The sequence below is a fragment of the Silurus aristotelis genome (assembly GCF_946808225.1).
Source record: "Silurus aristotelis genome assembly, chromosome: 10".
NCBI classification, from domain to species: Eukaryota; Metazoa; Chordata; class Actinopteri; order Siluriformes; family Siluridae; genus Silurus; species Silurus aristotelis.
In genome coordinates, this window is record NC_139583.1 from 13,614,142 (window position 1) to 13,642,047 (window position 27,906).

The window sequence follows — 27,906 nt, forward strand, 5'->3', positions numbered from 1 at the left end:
TGAATAGCTATTGCAGTAATTATCACATGAATCACCGCAAATTTGGTTTAATTTAGCAAAATGGCCTCCACCCTCATTATTCAGGAGTAGCACTTGATCCAGCACATCTTATTATATTTTTATATTGTGCACTGACAGTTAATTGTGAGCACAATCTAATGAAACCACGAGATCCTAAATCAAAGTCATGAAACCCTAACGTGTGCACAGGATACAGGCTATTTAAATCATACTTTTAATAGGCTATTTCGAGTTGCCTAATTAATAAAAATATGCTTTTGTTTATTTATTAATTTGATGCACTCTCCTGTAAGAGAAATGTGCACATGGTTTAAATGGATAAGCTGACCAGGTATTCATCTTCTACAAAGTTAAGATCATTCTTAACTTTACAATAATACATTTATTTATATTAAATCATCTAAATAAAATGCCATAGGTCAGAATCATGTGTAACTGTTTAGGATAAACTCTGCCCCACATGCATAATTTCTGAAGCCTCAAGTCATATCAGAGATATAAAAACCTATGTATGTGCACAATGCTTGCTTTAAATCCTCACTATGCGTGCATAACATTTTTGTCTGATTACAGGTTTGTCGACGTGACTATGGTTTGACCCTTTATATCTGTGCTGAAAATAATCCCTGGATAAGCCCCAGCAAACACACTCAGCACTTCTGTCCATCCACTTGAGAATTTATAGATTTATAGATGCTTAAAGATCAGCAGAATGACAGACTCAGTCAATAAATTTAATACAAGTTTCCAAACCTGCAGAAATAGTCACTAAATTTGAGGACTTGAGTTCTAGATTATTTTTTAATTCTGCTGCAGTATGCAATTATACTCACTAAAACTTAAACAGAATCTAGAATTCTGTTTTAAGCTGCTGCAATTCACTTCGTTCCAGAAAATCCATGTTATTTTACACATCAGTAAGCAGACAGAGCCCTACAACACAGCAGACAATAGGCCTTCCCAATGCCTGTGTACATCCATCAAGACATACAATATGCAGAGAATGTATGACACTGCAATCATCACAGGTTAGTCCAACAACGGAGGGAAAGGAACAGCACTCCTGGGCGCATACTAAACAGATATCCATCATGATTAATAATGTTGAGTAGCCGTGAACGGATCAAATCCTATTATTTGTTATGCTATGTGTGTTGATTCTTATCCCCTCCCTGGAGCTCAGTGAGATTGTCATTTACTCCATCACCTTGACACAGTGCTAGGTTAGGTCCTTTCACTAAGAGATTTGTCAAACAACTGCTGAACCATGTCCTCTAAGGTCTTGAATCACTGATAGGATCCACTCACTCATGATTAAATTGAATTAGGTGAAAAACAACTCTGGTCTGTATGCGACAAAGAACCCGGCCAAACAAATTCACAGCAGGCCAAACACATTCATAATTGCAAAAAAATAAAAATAAAATTAAAAATAAATAAATAAAAACCATGGTTGTTAGGTAAATGCAAATGTGAAAACTCTTCCTAACATTCCAGTCAACGTTTATTCTCCCCATGGCATTTTTTTTTAAGAACAAAAAAGTGTGAATTTGATTTACACATTTAAATGGTAATAATCAGAGAATTACTTGCTTACAATAGGAATTAGAGCGATGTATTTAAAAAGGAAACCGCAAATCGTATTCTCAAACTGTGATATATTTACTCTGTAGTACTGTTGTAATCCTAATACTCTGAAGACTTTAAAACATGAGCAGGGACAATAATGCAAGAAACAAATTATGGCTGAAAAAGCAGAGTTGGACAAATGCGCTTGAGTAATAGCTAAGACTTTGATGCATGCCTCCAGAGGGACAAGATGGGAAAGTTAAAGGCTTTAGAGGGCATCGCTCAAAAAGGCAGAAGAGATGAATACTTTTATCGTTGCCATAAGTGCAGGCAAGAATGAGAAAAGTGGGAGGTGTTGATTTAATGGGAAATTATTGTGTAAAAATGGAGACACTCACGGACACACAAGTCTCCACTCTCAAAGTAGCCCGGGCAGCACTGGGAGCGACGACGGTACATAGTCCGTACCCCTCTTCGGTACGCTGTTTTGTAGCTGATTCTGAAGTGAATATACATGCAAAAGAAAAAAAAAAGATTTATAAGCAGGGACATAAAGTGATATAGCCAATTATTAATACATTCCCTCTTTTTGTTTAGTAAAAAGTGGTCTATGACCACATTAATATAATTACTTTATTTGACTAATTATTTTTTTTTTAATAATTTAAAAGCAGCAGGTGAAGGACACCTTCCGTTCAGGTAGAATACTGGAAGGCAGTGGGGACTGACTCACTTTGATGCTTTTATCTGGGAATGTCATCGATAAATTCTTTAATGTGGCTATTAAAACTGATGCAGCATCTGTGGACAGTCAAAAACCTATTTACATCTCGACTATGACCGCTGCAATCACTGTCAGTTATATGAGAACAATGCTATTATACAAAGACACACTTAGCAACCCTTGCTGGGCAGTTTGTCAATACTGTACTGATAGTTTGGTCACAGGGTCAGTATAATGGTCGGGCTGACAGTAAAACTTACCTGTGTCTGGTGCACTTGAACCAGTTGAGGATGTCTGTGCACCTGGTGTAGTAGATCTGGTCGAAAGGATGTGCATATGACTCCTGCACAGTTACTGCATAGCTGATTGGGGAGAACAGCAAAAAATTTTTGAGTCAAATACATAATGATTGATTTCCATAATTTCACAGGTTTTCTGCATTACAAGGTGACAAACCAAAACATTTGGTTAATCAATGGATCATTTATGATATAAACATTTATTTGTTGATTTTAACTGTGGTTTTATTAGATCAGTGCTCTAAAATACTTTATAATTTCCTTAATTATTCCATTTGATAAAATTTTAATGAGTTTTACATCTCTCTTCCAAAAACAACTTTAGAACTAAAGAATGCACAATTTCATCATTTGTCATCAGCAACTACTTTGGTCTAGTCAGGACTGCACTGCAGCCAGGGCATTGGCTATAAAAAGGGAATCCTTGTTTGCACAGAATGCCTTGGGAAATTCTAAACAAACACTAATACAAGCTGATGCTTGGAACAGGGACCCAAGGAATGTGAGGTAATAAGACTAACCAATGGGCCACTGTGCCATCCATGACAAATACTTTGTAATTAAAAAAATACTTTACTTTCTATTTCTTGTTAAATTGCAGCCAACAAAATGACACAAAATCCCCCTAATAAAAAACCCTCCTCAGCAAGGCACTATGTAACCTTATATATCCCAGCATTCTTTGCCCTACCATACTGTGAGGAAAATAATTCAGGCTTATTTTTCATATCTGACATTCTCTTGCACAACTAATAATTATTCAAGGAATATGCTTGCAAAGATTGATTAAGGCAGAGCACATTGATCAATTTGAAATGTATCCTTACTAACACACACGCACACACACACACACACACACACACGTACGCACACACCTGCAAACTCTTTGTCTTTTTCCTCATTTCCCTCCCTAGGGGTAGCCTAGCTTAAAATCAATACTGTCCTGAACATTTACTGATTGTAACTGATCTCTATAGGCCAGCAAGTTTTGCCAAATCAACACTCCTCAAACACTGTCCTTCACGTCCTGTCAACTGTCTCAAAATGTCAATAAAATCAGGAACCGAAGGAAATCTAAAGCCTTTGGAAGCTGCGTGATGCTTGCCAACTCTGAATATATAAGCAGTGTTAGGAATTTAAACTCATTTTAGACTGATACTTAATGACAAGAATTAAGAACATCTGTTAGAGCACGTCTTACATCTTTTTGATGTAGGAATATGTGTTTAAATATGATTGCATTTTCAGAAATAATGACATTTCTGACCAATGGACCATAGATTTAAATACTCATATGTTAAAAGCAGAGACCTAAAAAACACACTGTTATAATCAAGATCATTGTGTGAACAGACATTCTGAATCTTATAAAATGCCCGTTTTTTGTGACCTAAGGATTGAATTCATGTTGTGAAATTAAAAGTAATTGTGCACAGTACATTGTAAAGATACCGAACCATTGCAGTTGTGATTGTATTCATGTTCAAATGACTTTACACTGACATACTTCTATAAAGATTCACAACCTATCTGTTAATATTTTTCTAGTTTTGGTCAACAATTTTTGTTCATTTTTAACATTTATTTTAAATGCAATAAAAAGTTCTAATGTGGCTATAGACCGAATATTATTATTATTTTTTTTTTTTTTTTTCTTGCATTGCAAATAGATAATTCAAATTCGAAAAGGTGAATTTGTAGTCTGAAGAAACCAACTAGCAGTGACAGCAGTAATATTGCAGTAATTCTCATCTCAGCATGCTTGAATATGCAGGGACTTACAAGATCTAATATTTGTGCCCTTTTCTTGTACTGTGTAAATGCAGACTAGAATCAAAGACTAATTCTCACATTCTAGGTGGATATTTCCCATTAAAATTTAAGTTTGCTGCATCTTTAAGATTGCTTAATTCCTTGATTGTTCACTGCATTTGAACTACATGAAAGAAGTTAAATGAAAAATCATGCTACAGCTGAAAGAGAGAGCGAAAGGGGAGAGAAAGAACGAGAGAGAGAGAGAGAGAGAGAGAGAGAGAGAGAGAGAGAGAGAGAGAGAGAGAGAGAGAGAGAGAGAGAAAACACTTCTCACCTCTCCCAGTGACTGCAGACATTGGGGTCATCTGGGTTTAGACAGCACACACTCATAATGAGCACCAATACAGCCAGGATAGGCTGGATTGGAAGTGAAGCCTTTCTAGGCCCCATGACTGCTCCTGAGAGGTAACAAAAGAGTGAAAAAAACAAAAATAGAAAGAAAGAGGATTCATTAGTTTTTTTATATTAACTGTTCTAATATAGTTAGTAGCAAATTTTTTGGAAAGACAATGAAAATGTTTGATCTATGTTTAGAATGTGTTTCCTTTTGGAATTGATTATATCACATTCGGTAACATAAGATCTATGAATATTTAAAATGGAACACAAATGAGTCTAAAATTATACATTCGCCAACATTTTAATACCACACTTCTATACAAACAATGAAAAAAATATACTTTTTAGACCTTTAATTATATATATATATATATATATATATATATATATATATATATATATATATATATATATATATATATATATATATATATATATATAATCTTATGTAGAAGAACAAAAGGTGTTTTATTTCCGAATACTGGGAGGTAATTTGCACACAAAAAGCCGAACTTCAATATTTTTGAAGCTTTTTCCACTCTGGTGGCCTAAAATCCCCTGTCAAAGGAGAACTTGTGTGGATATACATAAAAAGAGCATTCATTTAAGTTCTCACTATATTTTATTAGAGAGTTGATGGTTGAGGAGCTTGGGAATATGATGGATAGGAGGAATGGCATTGACAGACATGATACATGCTTGCCTTTACCTCTATAAAATCGGCTTGACCTGGCAAACTACATACAGAATTTGCAGTGTGCTGTTGTGACAGTGGCATGCACTTATGACAGAACTAATGAGATCCCCTGGCATATGTGAGAGTTAGATATTAAAGGTCGTTTTGACAGTCTGAAGCGAAGGACTGTGAGTAAATCGATATCAGTTTATTGCAAACACAGCATGATGTTTTTGTGGTGTGATTTTTCAACATGGCCTATTATCTATATATAAACTCTCTTGGCATGTGTCTGTGAATGAGAGTCTTTATTTTGCTGCACATACAAATATTTCTAGCTCTGTATTACATATGGTTAATTGTGGGCCATGTTTGTGCTTGGTAGCATGGGCCATCACACATTGAGACAGGTCTGAGCACCTTATTCATGAGTGAAATTAAATCACTTGCCTTTACTTCCCAGGAGCACAAGTTCAATTAATGAGGCAGGGGTTAGAGTTGTGCTACCTTCTGCTCTTTGATGACTCATTCATGCACACACCCTCAACTCTGTACTCAAAACTCACTAGGCTTTTTTTTTGCTCTGACTCAGCAGTGAATTGCTGCAACTCTATTACACTGAAATGCTAATGGGGCAATATGTTTTCCCAGGTGACTTGCATGGCCTTGGTCAGTTGAATGCACACTGCTGGTAATCTTTAGGCAAAATAAGCTCCCAAATATTTTGTAAGCAGAAAGTAAGATTGTGCTAGCATGAAATGTCAAGTATAGCCCTTGAATACTGTCATAGCTGGCCAAACATTGCATGAGACATGACCAATCAATTTCAGTTTGGTGAAGCCCATCTATTACAGATTGCAAGGTTTTTTGGGGGGATGATCTGTTAGCCTTTAATCAAAACGTATTCGATGTTATCAGCTCAGCTCTAATCATCCAAACTCTAAATTAATGTGTGGCAATGTGACATATTGTGCTATTAAAGTAAAAAATGTTAATTAGTGCATGGGCATCCAATTACTGAATTATACCTCTTGAAGAATAAAAAAAGATCTTAATAGAACCTGATTTTGAAGCATTAATTCAGGATACAGAAACAAGAAAAGGACCTTAGACATACAGAGATATAACTCCTTAGCAGACTGTGAAGTGGACATAACAGATCTTTTACCAAATACAAAGAGGTAGACTATGCAGACTGTGCAAAGGTACTTAAAATATATGCACATAAAAATGCATGAAAATGCACGAAATATCTATTTGGCAATATCTTTTAAAAGGAGCCAAGTATTTACTTCTTGGCAAGCTACATAATGGATTGAAGGTTAAAAACAAATTGACACAGGCAAATAAATGCTTAAGTACAAGCCAAACCAATTTAATTCATTTTCCTTATATTTGTATTGTGCTTTTTACATGGACATTGTCCCAGAGCAGCTTTATAGAGAAAAATAGGTTATACAATTTTAATTTTTTGTTAGTGCCTATAAATGTACCCCTACATGGCGGTTAATGCTTATGCTTTATGTCATTTTTTTTATTTTTATTGAATAACTATGATTAATTAATTATTGATAGTATTTATGTTCTTTATTGTCTACTCGTATAGGCCACATAAAGCATTTGTTCTCCAGGGTTGCTATCAATACAGAGCTGTCCATCACACTATATACTGTAAAGAAAGCTACTTACCTAGTACCAGCGATTATATATACCTTTGTGCCTGGGGCTGGGGATAGCCTCTCACTGTATAGCCACTACTTCAGACCAGATTACACTACTGAGGGAATGCACCTGGGAATGGACAGAAAGAGAGAGTGTGAAAAAAAGTTGCAGACGGGTAGAGGGAGCGACAGAGAGAGATAAACAGCGAGTAAACAACATTTGATTGAGAAAGATGGGGCTCGGAATGCCCAAAGGGAATAATCGAGAGAACAAATAAATGTAAGAGGTACACTGAAGTAGAGTCTCTATGAGAGAAGCAGTGGGACTGAATGTAACAGCTGCTAAATCCCTCATATAAAATCTACACGGTGTCTCTTCATGAAAAAGATGATGTGCTGGGTTCACTCTTATCCTGAAGACACATTGGAGTGATAGACTACATTATCATAAGAGCCTGTAGTGATATCACTGCTCATCTTCCTATCAGGCACCTCAACAGGCTCCTCAGCAATAGAGCATGTGAACAACTTATTGATGTGTATTAATGACACAATTACAAATGCTGCTGTGGTGGGAAATATTCATCCAAGCAAAGGACCAGTGTTCCTCTGCTTTAATAAGTTGGTGGATACGCATGTATTCGATAGGTCAGCTTTTGGGGTCGTTTCCCCCCTTTTCTCTCTTGCTCTCTTACTGGCATGTTGATAAATATGTAGCTGCAAACAATCGGACACTGGCCGCTTGCTCTCACAGGAATACATAATTTAGCAGGATGCTCTTTCACATGCAGAGAAGTTCTGTTAACGATGTAGGAATGCACAGATGATGGATTTATAGACAGCTCAAACCGGTATTGAAACTTCTGCTTTGGGGGACTTTATGTATAGTTATTACACACTCTATTGAATTATGAGACACCAGCATCAGCAAGAATAGGGTTTACTTAATTTGTTCCTCTATAAAAAGCTAGGACATCTTACAATTCTGTGAATTAGCGGTTTAGGTCCTGCTTACATTGTGTTGTGTGTATATTTATCTAAAATAAATGGAATTTCTGACTGGTGTTCTGGGATTTATGAACTCTGTGTACAGTAAGGTTGCATTAATAACAATGCTCACCTTCCTGTTTAATTTTCTGCTGCAATGAAAGATCAGTTTCATTTCATCCAGTACAGATACAGATACCTTATATAACTCTTAAGAGGAGATATGTTATAAATGAATGTGCCATTTGGTTTACAGAAAGAGCTGCAGATATGAATTTAAACCTAGAGAGTAGGACCAAGCTGTATTTGATGACTACTGGTCATAAATGATACAGGGTTCTTTATAAAAGTTTATACGCTGCTTCATGAAAGTGTGAAAAATATTCTGCCAGAGAGAAAGACCATAATAACAATATGTACGAGCAAAAAGGGTCATTTCAACAACATATATGGAAATTGGCTCAGTGCTTCAAAGCCCTGCATCTACACGCACTGCAAACCACAGTGGATTCAGCACATGATTTTATTTTGGTTGAGCGGTAGTAATAAAGTCATACTTCTTATACAGTGTTCTGTGCTGGATTCACTAGCAATCAAAAACAGCTGTAATATTTGAATAAAACAAATACACATTCAGGCATATTCTAATGCATACACTACATATTGAATCACCAACTTCATAAAGATGAGGGCTATTATGGATCTGGAGCCTGTCCACAAAATTGGACACATGGCAGGAATACACCCTGGATGGAATGCCGTTTTATTGCAGGTCACAGTTCTCACATATTCACACACATTTACAACTAATTAACATTTACACATAAACAACCTTTATCTATATAAAGCATTCACGTTTTTAATGAAATGCCAAACTGCATTACTATCCCCTTTTCCATAAATTCTGACATATGAATGTTAGTGGATATCGATGAGGAATGGTAGAAAACAAGGATTTTAGCTTCTCCTGTGAAATGGAGCCATCCTTCAGTCTGTAAACACAGAATAATAACCCAGCCTTCAGATCAATATCCAGCTGATTGTGCTGGAGACTTGGCTTTGTTTTTGTCTTCAGTCTGCATGGCACCCACATTTTCCTCTGACTTAACATCACATATTACAGTGTGACAAAATACAAGGGGACCAATTAAAAAAGAAAAAACATAAAAAAAGATATTTGGCTACATACATTGTGTAGCCAAGGGGATACACCAGCTGGAGAACACATATGAAAAATACACAACAATGTCCTGCACCTAAAATTCATGCAATAGTGAAGAGACCTGACTTAGTATTAACCCAAAAGACAGGTTTCTTTACTACTGCCTGCATTATAGGTGCAGAGCATTGTTGCATATGCCTCTATTCAGCAGTGGGACCAGACTGTGAAAAATTGTCCATGCCATCCTAAGGAATGAGTGGAACAGATCCTTTGGGAAAAAAAAATAGCTTGGAATTTTATGTTCTCTGGTCTGCCTAGAAGACATTAAGTATAATTCAAAACACGTGTCTTCGACGTGTGACTTATTAGAGCTGATTGCAATTAGCAACACAATTCTTTGAGCTCACAGCAGCTGCGGTCCGCTCTGAGTGATCTTCTGTGTCTGCTGGCAGCCTTCAAAACAATACAACTTTCTTCTCGCCCCCAACCCTCCAAGCACCACCACCACCACCACCGACACCACCAACAAGCTATTTATAATATTCAAATTATTCTCATACAGAAAAAAATAATTTATGCCTCCAAATAATCCTCTATTTGCAAATTAATTGTATAATTTCAAAGGAAAATGACTCAAATGAACCGTTAAAATGGTTTTGTTAAATCTTTATAATATAGAAGTCAAGCATTAACTGACCAGCTTACTGGTCAATAAGGCCACAAAAATATGTTACTATTTATTTTATTCACTAGTGGCGCATATTGTTCTGAAAATATGATTTGAAATATGATCTGACATGGGAGAAAAATCCAAAATACAGCTATCCAAGTCAGTTTTTTCAGAACATTTCATCACCTGTAAACAAAGGTCTCATAAAATTAAATCTCATTTAGAATTACACTGAAAAACAAACCAGTCGAGCCTCTTGATTTAATATGTCTTGTTTCATTGCATAATAAAGTAGGCTATTCATCATTGAATATCACTTATATAAAATGTAATAAACATTTAAACCTAATTTAAACCCATGCTACCTCCTCTGATAAAAAAGGAGCATCATCCTTATCATGAGCAGAAGAGGCTATAGAGGTTACAGAAAACCTCTGCCTACCATGCAGTGTATTACAAGCCAATACACTATCATACTAATATACTAGCCAGCATTAATACTTTTACATCTGTGCCAGCCAGAACCATGTAGACAAATATGAACACACACACACACACACACACACACACACACACACACACACACACACACACACACACACGGCTAGTCAGAGAGCAAATGTTTCATTTAATGTGTCTAATTTTCTTACATTCTAATGTAGGCCTTTTGTTTCATTGCCTTTTGTTTCAGACCACACAAACACTTCATTACTGCACTTCACTAATTGTCCTATTAAAATGTTTTATGTTTTCAATTAATTGAATATTAAAAAACAACATAAAGAAACAACTAAAGCTGGCAATGCTTTATCAACATTTAGAATTTCTTTTTTTTTTTGTAAAAAACTATATTAAGACACCACCAAATTGCTTTGTATCGTATCATTGTAGCTAAATGAACATTTTGTATATCATTAAACCACTAAAAACAATGTGGTCAGATCTGCTCAGAAGGAGTGGATCCTGGGCCACATTTTCATTTGGATTATTTAATCCCCACCTAATATTTCCCCTGAAATGTCAAATACACATTCGCTTCATATAGTTGGCAACTCTGTGGTCACTTGTCTTTTATTGACATTTTTCTTCTAGCAACTTAAATGTAAAAGTTATTGATGATTATTTGTTCAACGAGGAAAATGTGTTTGTGCCTCAGTGATTAGAAACATATATAAACACACTACTAAGTTTAGTAGCTGAGCCACACACTGACCTATAATGAACTATGCAGTTCTTGTTAGGAACAGTTTATCGTTAGGAGACCTGCTGTGTGTTAAACTGCAGTTCTCTATCTTCTCTGTCTGGCTGAGATACAGATACAGATGTTTTTGTGTATCTGTGCATGTCACAGGATTTTAAAAAGGAGGGTGAGCATAGCTCTTTGGCTCCTACTGTTTATGTACACGCACAGCAGGCACAACACCTTAAGCATTTAATAAGACATCCAGTAAGAGCCAACAACAGTGCAAAGATGTCATTAAAGTGCTTTTGAATAAGCAAAGCTCAAACACCTCAGGGTAAAACAAACAGAATCAGCACTCTGCGATCAGCAGCACTCGGTTTTGGATGGTCTTCGTTGGGCTACGTAGGCATGTGCTGGTAATAAGTGCTGGGAACACCTGACAAATGCTCCAGGTCATTTAACAGGAGTTTAATTCTGGGCACATGGTTTATTCATGTGGCAAGCACTGTTCGTGGCAACCCTAATAAATCAAGTGAATGCAGCCTCCCCAGTGCTGTAAGCAGGCTCAGACCCAGGAAGGACCTACTAAAGTCAACTGTATCTTTCGTTGCAATAACCTGCCTTATTCACAGCCAACATCTCTGGGTTGAGGATAGATGTGTAACAGTTCCCTGTGCTGACTGAAAATAGCATGCAGCAATAATCATAGACCAGTGTCAATTAATTGCTAAGTGACTGCTATGTAATAATTAAGTAATTATGTAGTAATTTGGTCATTTTTAGCCTGAATACTCGAGTCTACACTCAGGACAGATTCTGGACACGCTTGGGGGAGGTTTGTGTTCGCAGTGAAAAATTCCTTTCAAATCAAGGATTGATTGCACAAATGTACCCATCACTTTAGTGCATGCAGCTTAGCAGAATGGTAGGCACTAGGCAGCAGAGAACAATTTTTGGATGTATGATATGTAATCTTGCTGGAATACCTGAAAACATGTAGCTATACTTGTATAAGAAGGTTTTTTTGCTGGAACAAGATTTTTCACTACGCTTTCAGTGCAAGGCAAGAGAGTTACTTACTGTGCTCCAGTCCTATGAAAGTCTAGTTTTATATATCAGTAACCATATTAACCATAGGATCATGAAAGTAGAAACAAGAAATAAGGTTAGATTAAAGAAATTTGTTCAGTGGTCCCAGGCTCAAAAACAGTTTTCACACTTCATACCAAACTCTGGGCCCCATTGGCCTCAAATCCGGAAAAAAAATGCAAATGTGAAAATGACATTTTAATGTAAAAGACATGAATCCTAATAAAGCTTGCCAGCCACCAGAATGAAACACCCATGAAGTTGCAACACTCTAATAAAAAAAAAAAAAAATCTTTACATTTCTTAAGAATGGAGTGATCCTCAAAACATTATTTGAACAGAAATACTTAATAGCAGAAATAAACAATTACTCATTGGCAGTGTTGTGCTTTTTGTTGTTTGTATTTCTTTATTTAAGTATTGTGCACTCCTCAGTTTTGTCAAATAGATTGTGGCCTCCTTAATTGGATTGTATTCAATACAAATACAAAAGCTTTATAGATAAAATGAATAATTTATAAACAATATAAAATGAGTACAGTTTCCAAGAAGGTCTACACAATAATTTTTAGATTTCCTTAATAGCCCTGTTGAAATTGCTTACTTGTGCCTCTGCCTGAGTCTGTAAAATCTGAATGTTCATGATAAACATTCAAACTGTGAATGATTCTGGCCTTTATCATTATAACAAAATTTGCTCGCAGCCCAGGAGCTGACCTCCCACTGCCCTGGTAACACAGCACTTGCTTTTCTCCCTCCAGGCACTTATGCCACACACTGTGACAATTTGCCTTATATAGGATAACACATGTTTAGAGCATACAGTGTGGCTAATTACAGCCAATAATTGCTGTGCTGATTCTCAGTGAGGTTGTGTTATATTTGTGTATAGGACACTTCTAAACTGGTTTGTGCACTGGAAAACATTAGGTTTCTCTGCTTCCCTCTGTGGTGCCAGATGGTGGTGCATACAAAAACAAGATGGTCACTTATTGCTTTTTATTGTCCAATTCAAGCAACCCTTCTGGCTATGTCTAAGGTCAACACAACCACAGTGGGGTACGGTCTGACCCGAAAAGATGGGTAAAAGGGATAAAGGAGGAAAAACTGAGAAAACGAAAGAAAGGGGGGATAAAAATGAAGAAGAAGGATGCAGGGAAGCAGGCAGGGCAACTTTCCATGAAATGCTGAAACAACAGCATGGCTGCCAGAGCAATTTTACAGCCCAGTGGTTTCACACCTCAGCCATTGCCCTTCTAGATCAGGACCTGTTTTGTGTCTTCATTTATTTGGTGTCAGTGTCCGAGGATGTGTGCAGCCAGAACAGGGACTTTTTTAGGTGATGTGACACATGATGAAGACAAGCAAGTGGTAAAGAAAAAAGCATTGCCTACCATGCAAACCTCAAGAGGGCAGAATAAATTCAGTCAGGTTCATAGGTATATGGGCAATGACACAATTTTCCAAAATTTAGCTCTGTATGCTACCGAAATGTATTTTAATTAAAGCAAGGAATATGTGATTGAAATGTATATATTCAGCTTGATTTCAAGGGGTTTGAAAATATTTAATACATTTTTTTTTTTTTTACTCCAGTGACCACTATTTTTACATAGCCCTTCCATTTTCACAGGCTGAAAAGTAATTGGGCATTTTACAACGAGCCTGTTCAGTAGTTGAGCAAGATTCTTTGAAAGGCCTTGTACTAAATGATCAGAAGAATACAAAGAAGAAAAGGTAGGAATCATGAACCAAAACATATAACTGTCAAATATGGAAGTTTTGCCATTGGTATGTACAACTGCCAATAGTATGATGTGCCTGCCAATAGAAGAAGTAGGAATAGTAGGATAGAATAGAAGTAGGAATTTAAAATTTCTAGAGCTATACTTTCTGCTCAGATTTAGTCAAATTTTGCTCAGATAATGACTCAAACAACCTTCTTAAGTCAAGTAATAAGAATGTTCTCGAATGGCCAAATCATTCACCTGATCTCAATTTAACTGAACATGCTTTTTACTTACTGAAGACAAAACTGAAAGCTGAAAGATAAGCCGCAACCTAAAGAAACATCGCACTGACTGCAAAGGTTTTGCATCAAATTAACATGATCCTAACATATGGTTAGTATGCTTTACTTTATTCTGTGTTCTTTTTTGCAATATTTTAGTTAAATCCTTTGAATAAAAGTTCTAAAAGTTGATACTTTTCATTTGAAACCCAGAGAGATTTACAGAGACAAAATTTAAATAAATCTGCCACAGTAGAAATGTCTATGGGCTAAAATATATATATATATATATATATATATATATATATATATATATATATATATATATATATATATATATATATATATACACATATATATATATATATATATATATATATATATATATATATATATATATATATATACATACATATATATATACACATATATATATATATATATATATATATATATATATATATATATATATATATATATATATATATATATATATATATTGTTTTACTTGATTAACCTATATTCCATGTATGCAATTCTATTGAGTTGAGAATAATGAAAATTTGACAAAACAAACCCATTATCCAAACCATACTGCATCTGCAGAAATTTAGACTTTTCAAAGTCAGCTAAATTCGTAATTAATTTGGGCTGTATCTATTGTATCAATGAACCAATAAATAAATGAAGCTGAAAGCGTGGCATGGAAGTGTGAAATGCAACAGCAAGTCGTGGCCTTTCAGACAGAGGTGATGTACCCCTGGCTGCCCTTTTCAGAGCTGTGACATATTTGCTCCATCTACCATAACCATGCGATTATATATACATTCTTGGTTCTTCCTGTGGTCCGCCTTTACAATGTCCTTGAGAAGAATGTGTGTAAAAGTTTCCTGTCTAACTTTGAAACAAAGTCAACAGAAAAGTCATCATGATCTTCTGGGTTGTTGGCTGAAATGCACAATGTGCATGAGAATAGTTTATGTGCGTGCACTTGTGTAGGCGATGAAACACAATAGACAACTGAGAAAGGCTTTAAGCTTATGCAAAACAAGGTAATGTAATTAATCTTACACCTCCCTCGCCCTATTCTGATGCCACTCTTTCCACACAGGTCATTAGAAGGGGTACCTCACCACACACAGGCAAACAAATGAGCCATTACTGCCATCACTCAGTCTCCAATTAAACAGCCCTCACCCCTGCTCTGTGCAATCACTGCCAATTAAAGCCCAAATGTGTGAATTTCGACACCACTAATTGCATGGAGGTGATAGAGCTTTCTGACATTCTGCTCTAAAATTAATTTCCAATACTTTCTCTGGACATAAGCCATGCTGAACTTTTAAATGAATTAAATATTTTATGTGAATTTAAATTTGGTGTTGCATCTTTCAAAAAGGAAATCAAATGGAACAAAAATTATTTTCAAACAAATTTTACTGTAAATAATGTCAGCTCATGCAAATTCTGTGGATGCCAACTGCCATGTCCACCTTAAATTTTGGATTCAATGCCTAGTGAAGTTAGATTTACACAAAAAAATATATAATAAAGAAATAAAGAAATAAAAAAGCCGAAGCACTCTATAAAAATTATTAATTAAAGTCTAAAGCTCTCTTTTGTCTAAAAGTCTAAAACTCTCCATTGCCTCCTTCTATCTCTCAAAACTATTTTAACTATCAATTAACCTCCCTTACTTGAACTCGGATCAGAATGGTATAAAAGCTCACCATGCATTTGGCAGTTTGCTCCCCACAGGTCTCACTCTTCTCTCTTTTTGGAGCTGATTATCCTATTGTGATGACCAGAGGAACCTCCTGTCTCTTCTGCCCCATCCCACACTCAATGTTTCAGGCCTTCCCCATTCTGCCTGCCACGATAATGAGGAAGAGGAAGGGCATGTGGCTCTAAATTATGCACAAGATTAGCACGCGGTGTTGAGCAGGCAGTTCTACGGCCTCAGGTGCGGTTTTAACTCCACTTATGGCCCTCATTGATTGCAGGCTGCTGCTGAATAAGCTAGGGATCAACATAGCGGAAGCAAACCAATAACATACAGATCATTCATTTTCTCTGAGACACGACTCATCATGGGAATAGTGATGGGGAGAAGGCCACCTAACCTGAAGCTCATAAAAATGGAAGGCAGGGAGACCAGTTTAGTTAGTATGATTCAAGCTTATCTTAAATGGAGGTACAATTCAGCCAACCTTTGACACAGTGGGATGCAGTTTTGAATGCAACATGAAGCTGAGAAATGAATGTGAGCCAGACACACTGCAGTGAGGGTAAGTGGTCATGCCCTAAAATGCGGTTCTTTGAACTGAATAGAGAACATTTAGTTTCACTCCAAAAATGAGAATGCATTGAGAAGTCCAGCAATTTCTTAAAGCAAATTATACTGCATTTTGGAAATCGACGCTTGTAGAGTACTGACCCTGATGTCAGCATTTATGACTGCTTTACATTATAATTTACATAATGTTTACATCAATTGAATGTCAAATTTAATTACATGAAATTTTGCCGCCTAGTGTGTGTCAAATAAAGATCTGTGACATCCTAAAATAGGTTTGCACCACACATACCACCTTGCGCTCAAGCTTTAATTATATAAAAAAATTTCAGCAACCGATAGAACCTTTTTTCCATATTGTTCAGCATCACACATGACTTTGGGGCAAACTGTAGACAATTGTGTGTCTACAGAATTGTGTCCCCCCCACCTCATGAGGTCTTTGTGCTTCATGAGGTCATGGAGTGTTTCTCCCTCTATTCTTCCTGATAGCTTCATTACAACACTATTCCTAATCTGACCACTAAGGTTTTGGCAGATTCACCCTGCCCCAGGCATATTTACAGTTGCTTCACATGTTCACACCTTTTAATGACAGCATCCACTACCAACCCATAGTTTACTGGCAGTTTGATAAAAACAGACAAGGTTATGATAAACCTTTGTGTTAAACTCTGAGAACTGTAACCTTGAAGTGAAGTAAATTTGTTTTAAAAAAACAATTATTATTTATATATTATTATTATTATTATTATTTATAAAATATATATTTTTTTTTATTGTAGAATTATTGCTAATCCAACTGTTTCTTATAATTAAAATGCAACTGAAAATTCTCTGTATGCTTCCATATATACGGGGCCTGTCAAAAGATTAGAACCCAATATTAGAATATTGTTTTGAGAGATACATGTACTGTATCAGAGCGTCAGTTAACATCAAAATTAAGGACAAAGTTGATGGCTGTGACCGTTTGAGCCTTGCATGGGATAATTGTAGACCAGATAAGGGCATCTGCAAAAGACCCTGCATGTAAAATCTAAATGTAAATGCATGAATGTTGGTACTAGAAGTGTTTACAGAAACTGTTGATCACCTGGGACTATTTGCAAAAAAAAAAAAAAAAGTGTAGAGCTTTTTATTTTGTGAAAAACATAAAACACTGAGTGAGAGAATGTTCTGTCAGTGATTTTAGGTCAAAAGAAAATTGCCAAATTGGTTTGAGCTACCAGGAAGGATACTATAACTTTCTTTTAGCTTCTCCCATTAGGGGTTTCTGGATAAGGGCGTCTGCCAAATGCCATAAATGTAAAAAAAAAGTTTTAAATCTGTGATAACGTTTGCAATTGAGAAACTGTCTACACCATTGCATGTAAAAATATTTTATGGACTTAAATACTGCCATATGTTTATTTTATTCTATAATATTGACCTTGAATGGCATGTTTTTGTGTGCATTTAAACCAAAAAATTAATTTTAGGGTAACATTAGAGTTGGTAAACACTGCTCCATAATGTTTTTAAACGTGTGCGAGAAAATCCACTTATAAAAAGTTCATGGTCTATATAAAAAATATTTTGTTTATAGACACGGCTGAATTTTGACATGCATAGTTTAGTGATTAACTCTTTACAACATGCTTGTAATTTTATTCAGACCATTCTTTCTAATTATTTGCAACATCTTTACAATTTTACTGGCTGAAGACTTTTTTGGCCTTGGACTTGTACTGACATAATAAAATATGAATTCTTGTACTCAATGTTTAAACAGCAAATGCTTTATTTACTATCCATGTGAGCTCGCTATGGCAGACATAAAGGTTTAATATTATGGTTCCAACCTACTAGTGACACTGCAGTTGTTCTGAAACAGGACAGAGCGAACAGTAAAGGCAATTTCTACACAGGCGATCTCAAACCAGGTCTCAAGTTTAGAAAAGAAAATTAAACTCCATACCATTCCAGCTGCTGGTGAGCTATAGTCAGGTGAACGGCTGCTGTGAACAGCTCTTTACCATTTCACAGAGGAAATATTAACACAATAAAGAGAGGGCTCTCCTGCGGGGGTAACAGAGGGGCGACACCTTCAGAATAGATAATGCCCTCTCTCCAGAGTGTAAAAGATTCAAACTGCTCTTACTAAATATAGGGAACAGTGATGTATAAGTTGTGTTCTCAGATGGAGTAAAATAGTTGCCGGAAAACAAAACTATTAATAAAAAATTCATAAATGAATAAATTAAATAAAAGATAGCCTTTTCAATTCCCTAAGTAAGGAAGAGACTGCTGAAGAACAAATCGCAGAGGGATAATTCTGAAAGAAGAGTGGTTTGTAACCATGGGAAAGGAACCACAACTCATACAAATCATAATGTTCGGCACAACAAAACTACAGCTAAATACAGTTTAACTCAAGACAGCTCAATGAATTGACAAACACATGCACCAAACGAGACGCTAAATGATGTGTAGGGCTTGTTAAACTTTGCCCATTGTAAATAGTATTAATGGGAAACATTCTCTCAGGGAACACATAGTAAATTATGACTGCTGTAATATACAATTCACAAGTGCGCTCAGCTTACGGTAAGCAGTACACAAAGTCCCTTGGCTCATAATAGCCAGTTTTACTGAGAGTCTGCAATAGTAATGAATAAGCAGCTCAATTTAAAACTGAAATGATCCAGTGATTTATAGGTTACTCTAAAAAAACATGACTTGTTGGCCTAAAGTTTTAATTTGTTGGAGGTGTGCATTCATTAAAATGTATTCGACCAAATATAAACGGATAAATGGTAAGATGGTTTTCTGAACTGTAAAGACAGAAGCACATGTGCTGTGTTATCTAGGGTTAAGGGCTATCCATCAGTTCATTAATAGTTCATCTTTTAGTGGAAAATATCAATCTGAATCACAAAAACATTTAAAATAAACAGAAGTATGTATTCAATCTCTTACTGCACACATAATAGTGCAAATAATACACATGATAAACTTTTACTTACAATATATGGACTGGATGCAAAAAGTTTAAGTAATAGTTAAAGGTTCCTGTAGTTAGGACAAATGTAACTTCATGTACCATAATAAAAAAAAGACAACTGGTGTAAAATTAAACCTAATTTCTGACACAAGTTCTCAAACACATAATAGTGTGCAGAAAGCTAAGCTTAGCAGTGTAAGCCAGAGAGATATAAAATACTTTCTCTCTTTCTTACTCCCATCAATTTTATTTTATAAGTTGGAGCCATAAACTTGTAACTTCAATATAATGTATTTAGTCTCAGCCTTTTGTATTACTAATATTTATCACTGTATTCAAAATATTATGTGAGATAGAAATGGACATTTAATTATGAAAGTGACCTGAAATAGTACCATATTAATGAAGAATAAGATTAAAGTAGTGATAATATGCACTATATAGATAAAATATACTGTATTAGAGTATTTTTTCAGTCGCAAGGAAATTTTAATAGCCACAAGTGACAAGTGCACGCACGCATGCACAAACGCATGCACGCACGCACGCACACACACACACACACACACAGACACACACACACACACACACACGTGCACATATGCACATCAAAACCTTTTTGTGATTGTTTCATCTGCAGCTTGAAAATGTCACTGATGTCAGATTTGCATTTGTGTGTGCGCGTGCGTGCGTGCGTGCATGTGTGTGTGTGCGTGTGTGGAATGTCACTCAGGGGGAAAAATATATATATTATGGTTGAATTTTAAATTCGTATAAAAGTATTCATATTTATTTCATTTATTTATTCATTACGTTTATACAACAGGATTTATACAATCACTATTCACTTTAATAGAAACACCCGTACCCCTGCTCGTTTATACAATTATCCTAACAGCCAATAATGTGGCCCCGGCACAATGCATAAAACCGTGTAGACACGGTCAGGCGTGTCATTTAATGTTCACATCAAACATCAAAATGGAGAAAAAATGTGATCTCTGTGACTTTAACCAGGGCATGGCTGTCAGTGCCAGATGGGCTGCTGGTTATAGCATTTCAAAAACTGCTGCTCTCCTGGGAATTTCACACACAACACTGTCTAAAGTTTATGCATAATGGTGCAAAAACATCCTGTGAGCAATGAGTCTGCACGCTGAAACATGCTGCTGATAAGAGAGTTAGAGGAGAATGACTAGACGAGCTTGAGGTGACAAAGGGTCTAAAGTATTTCAAATAATCAATCTTTATAACTGTAGAGAGCATAAAAGCGTCTCAGAACACACATCATATTAAACCTAGCGGTGGATGGTTACAATAGCAGATAACCACATCTGCCTCTACACCTATCAGCCAATAACAAGAATCTGAGACTATGATGGGCACATACTCCCACCAAACTGGACAGGTGAAATGAAAAAATTGAGTCAGAATGTTCCATGTGCTTATTTTCTGCTCACCACAGTTGTAAAACGTGGTTATTTGAGTCACAATAATCTTCGTGGCCATTTTCCAATGACCTCTCTTATCACCAAGGCATTTCCAACCACGGAACAACTGTTCACTCAGTTTGTTTTTGCTCCATTATGTGAAAACTCTAGGGACTGCTGTGCGTGAAAATTCCAGGAAAACACCAACACTCATGCCATGTATAAAATCACAGAGATCACACTTTTTTCCATTCGATGTTAGATGTGAACATCTGAAGCTACTGACCTGAATCTGATTTTATGCACTGTGCTGCTGCCACGTGCTTAGACGATAAGATGAATGCATAAATAAGCTGGTGTACATATTAAAGTGAATGGTTCGAGTATATTTGGAGAACGCAGATAAATACTGTTATCACCAGCTGTGACTCTTTACCACAATGTATAAAATATTGTTTTGAATGATGATGCAGGTCATATCTGTGCTCATGCACATTATGCATTATTCATACTCAAAAATCTGAGAGATAACCTTAGCATGGAGTAGAAGAAACTGTAGTAACGTGCATCTGACGGTGTCAGGTGCAATCAAATTCAAATCATATCATTAATAATACTTCTACCAGACAGGAATGGAAAGTTGTTTATCATAAGGGCAGGACGAAGGGGAAACACACTGAAGAGTGCATTATGCAAAGCCAAATAGAGCTGTTGATAAATGAAAGTCAAAAATAGCAGCATTGATTCTCATATTAGCAATTGTGGATTAGCCTTAATGATGTTTGTCACTTTAATGCTTCTTTACTTTAACTCTTTTAACATATGGCCATTCCAAAAGCTTAAGAATAGTACAGAGTGATGCAAAATTGTGATGATGTGCATCTTGGGAATTGGCAGTTCACAGTGGAAATCAGATTATGCATCTAATTCAGTTGCCCTCTTTAAACACAAGAGGCCCCAATCAATAAAACGCAATTAGAAATCATATATTATATGCTTACATGACCATGTTATAGCCATTAAAAAAAGATATTTTTTTTGTGCCCGTTTCGTACCATCCCCTCACCATTGCACTCTGCGGTGCACTTTTACTAACGCTGGAGCTTTATTTCTTTTGGAGTTTGGATTTTCACAGGATCAAGAAGGCTTTTGTTTATAAGAAATAAAAAAATTATTTACAAAATCTTTCAAATTGAATCATGAATTTAAAGCTAGTATTGGGAATTAGATGGAATCATGAAAATAGTTTGTAATGCATATAATCCCACTATCAAACAGTGCAGCATTTAGCATGTTCTTTCCAATAACAGCAAACAAAATAAATAAAAAAGAATTGTTACAAAAAACTCTAAATGTTCTCTTATTCAACATCTTAAGTTCAAAATTGCAAATGCGTCTACATGTCAAATTGATATTTTTTTAAACCAGTATCATGCAAGTGCAAGTGTTAAATTCAGTAACTAACATTGTCTGTGACATACTCGCAATGCTACATTAACCTAGAATTATGAGTCCATATGCTTCTGTTTTTGTTTTGGTTTTGCTTTTGCTTTTTATTTCCCACCTTATGTTCATTGGTTTCCTTATTCCGTAGTCATTATTCTAATCACCTGTGTATTGTTAGGGTTTGTAGTTATGTCCCAAATGGGGTTCAGTTTCTCTGTATGTTCTTGCAGGTTGTTTGTTCTTTATATGCTTTTTTATCTACTGAATTCATTAACAAATTCCTTTAAGCACTTATAACTATTACATTCTGTGTTTTCTTTCTTGATTGCGTGACAGAGACTGCTAAAATATTTTTTGAAAACAGCATCGTTAAGGTGATTGCTCCCAGACTTCAGTAGGCAAGAAACAATGTAGAGACACAACTCCCTCTGATATTTTCTTTGTTATAAATTAGGCTACCTATAAAAAAAAAAAAAACCTTCATATCACAGAGTATTAACTCCTCAAATCGATTGTTGAATGGTGGCACATTTTTCTGTAAAAGCTCTGACAGTATTGCTGGTTGTAAGTAAAATGATAATTTTATGTTAATGTGCTCCTTGAACCCATTCTCAGAGATCTACTTATTCTATGGCTGACAATATGTGGACAACAAATGTGTGGACGCCTGACCATCACATTGATATATGGGGCCCCCCAAAACTGTTGCCACAAAGTTGTAAGAACACAGTTTTTCACAATGCCTCTGCATGCTGTAACATTTAGATTTCCCTACACTGGATCTAAAGTATGCAAATCTGTTTCATCTTGACAATGCGCCTACGCACAAAGCAAGCTACATAAATAGAACTCCTGCAAAGAGTATCCTGCACAGAGCCCTGACCTCAACCTCAACCTTTATGATGAACTGGAACACGTTGTTCAACCTGACATCATTCTTGTGACTAAATAGGGAAATCCTATGGTAATGGGCTTCTAAATTTTCGATTAATGCTCATAGTTTCTAAATAGTCACATACCATAATGTATGAGTATAGTCACCTGTCCACATACTTTTGGACATATACTTTCTCACACAGACACTTATATAATATTTATCGCAAAAGGCAGGGACAGTAAAGTGGGATATAACTCAAATGTAAATTTAATATTAATGCACTTCTTCTAATAACATTATTATTAGCTTCTATAATATTATGTACTCTCATGACTTATAATCCATACAAAGCAACTCTCAAGTTTCATACCGGACCTAGATGTTTTAATGGTTTTAAACTGGTATAGCATAATTTTAATGTTATTACAATTTGGGATTTCTTCTTCCTAGGCCATAACAGTACATATTCATACCTCAAAGTAAAATGAATCAGCAGCATGACTCCTTTTATCACGTATTCTCTAAAATGAACCAGAAGCCGCTTTAAAATCCACTTTCTTGGACAACAATCAGCGCCCTGGGTTTTTTATTCTTGATAAAATTGAGGCAAGTCAATCCAAATATGGCGAACTACTCTATGCTACCTTTATATCTGAGGTGCCAGTGTCGCACAGAGCTGTTCTATCAATAAAGTAACTCATCATTCACATACTCCCTGCTGCTGAGCTCATACTGTTTGTCACAGCAATCGAATGAAAATGGATCCACAATTTAAGAGTAGTAATAAACATGTGGATACACATTACACATTGCTAAAACATTGTTCTCTGTAACTTTAGCTATAGTATTTTTGTTGGCAGTGCCGGGCGGTCAGGGACAGCAAAGCCTTCTCTGAAGAAGCACTGACCTACATTTACAACATAAATTCTAATATTTGTTCCATGAAATTGTATTCATTTATTCCCAACAGTTTATTCTCTTCATTTTGTAGCGTATTTCTTGGCTGCACTGCATGTGGATGTTAGATTTTTTTGTCCAATCAGATTTCAGTCTCTATGTGCTGCCATGTCAATCTAATCTGCCCAGGGCCTTCAAAGTCTGCTCTGCTGGCCTTTTTAACCATCCTCTCCTTAATAAAAAGCTCTGTTTCCTGAACCAATCCGATTTCATATTCGCCTCACAGGGCAGCTAGCTGGCCCAGAATAGCGTCAGCATTTTTCTGTCTTCTGATTGGTTGGTCAGAGGGAAACTGTTACAGCCAACTTCGACTGGCAAAACACGTGTGTAGCGATCTGCACACATTAATACATCTGAGTTAGACTTTTTTACACCTACGGAGAAAAATAAATTGATTTGGTCTCAGACATACTTAAAAATACATTTTCAAGTAAAGCTAGACATCGTGAGAAGAGGTCGGCCAACCCCAAAGCTAGCTAGCCTGTCTCAACCACTTCCAGACCAGTAAATACGAGCGGTACCACTGGATTACAGCCTCTGAGGAGCGGTGAAAATAATGAGGCTGCATCTCTGGTGAGTAGGTTGTTGTATTTTTTTTGTTTTTGTAATGTTATTAGACAAATATTGATTCTAAACTGCTCCAGATGATGTAGGTGCACAGTTGTGGTTGTAGTGTAGAGGTTTGGAGCTTGCTTTAGTAAATTGGTATTCACCCTCCATATGTGAAATGCTTCTCTCTCTGTAATGCCACACGCTGTTATATTGCGTTTTTGTATTGTATTGATGGTTTCTATATTCACGACGTGATAGTGGTGGTATTAAGAGGTGGATTAAGTCGGGTAAGTCCCCACTGAAGGCCCAGGTACCAAATGCACGGCCCGCCACTGTTTGTTGTTATGTTTTTCATCTCTAGTTTACACCTAATGGTGCGTCAAACAAAAAACTTTAAGTGGCCAATAGTTCTGTGGGTGAAAACATATTAATAAATGAGCTTGTGAATGTGTGTTTCTATTAAAGTGGGTGGTAAATGTATATTTGGAGTGCACAGATAACAACCCTGCCATGAAAGTCATAAAGTTCACACTTTTTCTTCATTCTTATGTCTAATGTGAACATTAACTGAAGCTCTTGACTCCTCTCTGCATGATTTTATGCATTGTGCTACTGCAACATGACTGGCCGATTGCATAACTGCATAAATAAGCAGATGTACAGTTGTACCATTTAAAATTAATGGTAAGTGTATACACACACACACACACACACACACACACACACTTAAAAAAAAAAGAAAAATGTTACGTGCACTTTTTCCAAATTTTTGTAAGTTGACATTAGAAATGGAAGCTAAATATGTATCGGACACATACTTAAATATGAATAAATACATAAACACAAGGTTTGTTTATTTCCTACACATTGCATTTTCATTATTCAGTGTAACCACTGCTACTTGCTTAATGCAAGCATTTAAAGTATTTTTTTTTATATATAGAATACTACTGGTGTGACCAGAATAAGTAGAATAAATATTAAGTAGAAAAAAAATCAGAAATAAGTTAACAATAAGTTCAATTTGCTTCATTTCTTGTATTCCTTATGTGCATATGCATCTGTCATTTTAGTGTCTGACATGCTACAGTAAACTACCTGTTTACTTAAATCATTCCGCTTGGCTTATAAAAGAAAATAAATAAATACAGGCTGTGGTTCTGCATAAATAATTTATGCAAAGAGTGTATTTTTCTACCTATAATTTCCTCTCTACAATAGCCTAGCAAGACATTATGCTGTAGAACATATAGACATTAAACTCAACTAATGCATATTAGTTCATTGCACAAATACTTCCATTTTCTTTTTAATATATTTCCAATTTTTTCCCTCACAATGGCAGTATTATATAGTCAATGCCCACAAGAGCTCCTCAAGCTGAATGTCAATGATGTTCATCAGGTATGTTAGAATAAAAATAAACGCATCAAACTGCATGCATCAACATGCATCCGCATGCTTACGAAGGTCATGAAGCACCTACTTTTATATATAAGTTACATAAGTACCTACATATAGGAATAATAGTTAACAGAGAGAATCCTGAAATACACGCTGCTATTTCTTGATACTGGTACATTTAAACTGTAAAGTGAATGTAAATGAATGAATAAATGTAAAAAAAAAAAAAAAAAGTTTCCTGGAAATACTTGAGCTGTACTATTTTGCAACAGAAATGCATAATAACACTACATTTTGCGTATTATTAAATGATTTATCATAGCATTCTATATAAAAAGCAAGTTTCCAGGTGTTGGGGAAACAAACAATAATTTTTTTAACTTTATGTCCTAACATTTGGCGGTTTGGCAGACATTTTAAGCAAATACTAAAATGGTCAAATCTACCGAATTGTTCATGTGCATCCCTGCCTGATTTTGCCAACTAGGCCTTTAAAGGCCCTTGTGTTTGAACAGCTCCTGAAACTCTACACTTGGGCCATATTTTGGTGTCATTAGAAGCCCTACGGACTTGCCTTATATTTAAAAAAATAAATGAATTTTGAATATGAGTCCTGTTGACATTTAGATAAATGAAGGAAATCCTACTGCATTGCTGGCTCTAACTTATAGAAATAATTACCCTGTCAAAATTCATAAGCACACATATTCAGTGGAAGACTATATTCAATGTCAAGCCGAAAAAAGAATCTATGTAAATACATTTTCATCATTTATAAGATATATGATTTATATTAGATTTGTTTAAAAATTCCTTGCATGCAGGTTAAAAGTGATGTTGGTATATACATTTATAAAGACTGTGCAAATGTTCCTATATGTACACAAACTGAAAAATATGCTAATGCAGTTGAATGCCTGATGCTGGAAGGGACATTTAATAAAGGCAGTGTTACATAGCGAATACTATTGAATGTCTTAAAAAGACTATCTTTCTTCTCCAAAGAAAAAAGGTTAGAATTCTGGCAGTAGTAAAGTGCCAGCGCGATGCTTACTTCGTTAGAGGATCCTGCTGATGGTACATTACTCAAAGACGTTTTTCTTTGCAAACTTTTTTTTTTTTTGTCTGAACTTAAATTAATAGAAAATTACCATGACTGTGTTTATATAGCCCACCATATGAGGTGGCTTGTTTACATAACCATGATTTAAATTTGGTATGCAATTAATAAATTAATAAAGGATTACTAAATGGCTTTCAGAAACAGCTGTAAACTCATATTTAGGATTCTTTTCACATCTCTGTAAATGTCCCAGGTTTTTAACATGTTTAAGATTCTCTCATTTGACTCTCCAAGGTAACTCATTTGCATTTACATGTATGGCATTTGGCAGACGCCCTTACTTATCCAGCGTGACTTACAACTGAGCAGGAACAAAAAAAGAAAAACCAAACTCTTCTGAAAGCCTTGCACGGATCAGCTGAACACAACCTTTAATTCCTAGTTCAAAACCATACCCTGCTGTGTTAACTCAGATTCTCGACTTCAGAAGGTCTGGCACATTTCTTTAAGCTCCCTGGATAAACCGAACATTAATATTCTTGTTTCTTGAGGTGAAATGAAATTTTGTCATGATTCTAACACTCAATTTTGCAGGTTGTTTCTGGCCAACCTTTAGCTCTGAAACTCGTATAGCTTTATGCCAATCTACTTCTCATTGTAAGTCAGTATACATCATTAACATACAAATG

General features: G+C 35.8%; 1 protein-coding gene across 2 annotated transcripts in view; it reads right to left on the reverse strand.

Annotated features, from left to right (window-relative positions):
• Nucleotides 1-27,906, reverse strand: part of megf11 (multiple EGF-like-domains 11) — a 119,462-nt gene that overhangs the window by 84,891 nt on the left and 6,665 nt on the right. The window contains exons 2-5 of one of the 2 annotated variants that reach the window (XM_083552032.1): nt 7,133-7,234; nt 4,703-4,826; nt 2,575-2,676; nt 1,989-2,089 (exon numbers count right to left, since the gene is read on the reverse strand). In XM_083552032.1, the coding sequence (XP_083408158.1) occupies nt 1,989-2,089; nt 2,575-2,676; nt 4,703-4,818 (319 nt within the window). In that variant the 5' untranslated portion in view covers nt 4,819-4,826; nt 7,133-7,234. The remainder of the gene's footprint in view (nt 1-1,988; nt 2,090-2,574; nt 2,677-4,702; nt 4,827-7,132; nt 7,235-27,906) is intronic. The other variant, XM_083552033.1, reaches the window with a different exon arrangement.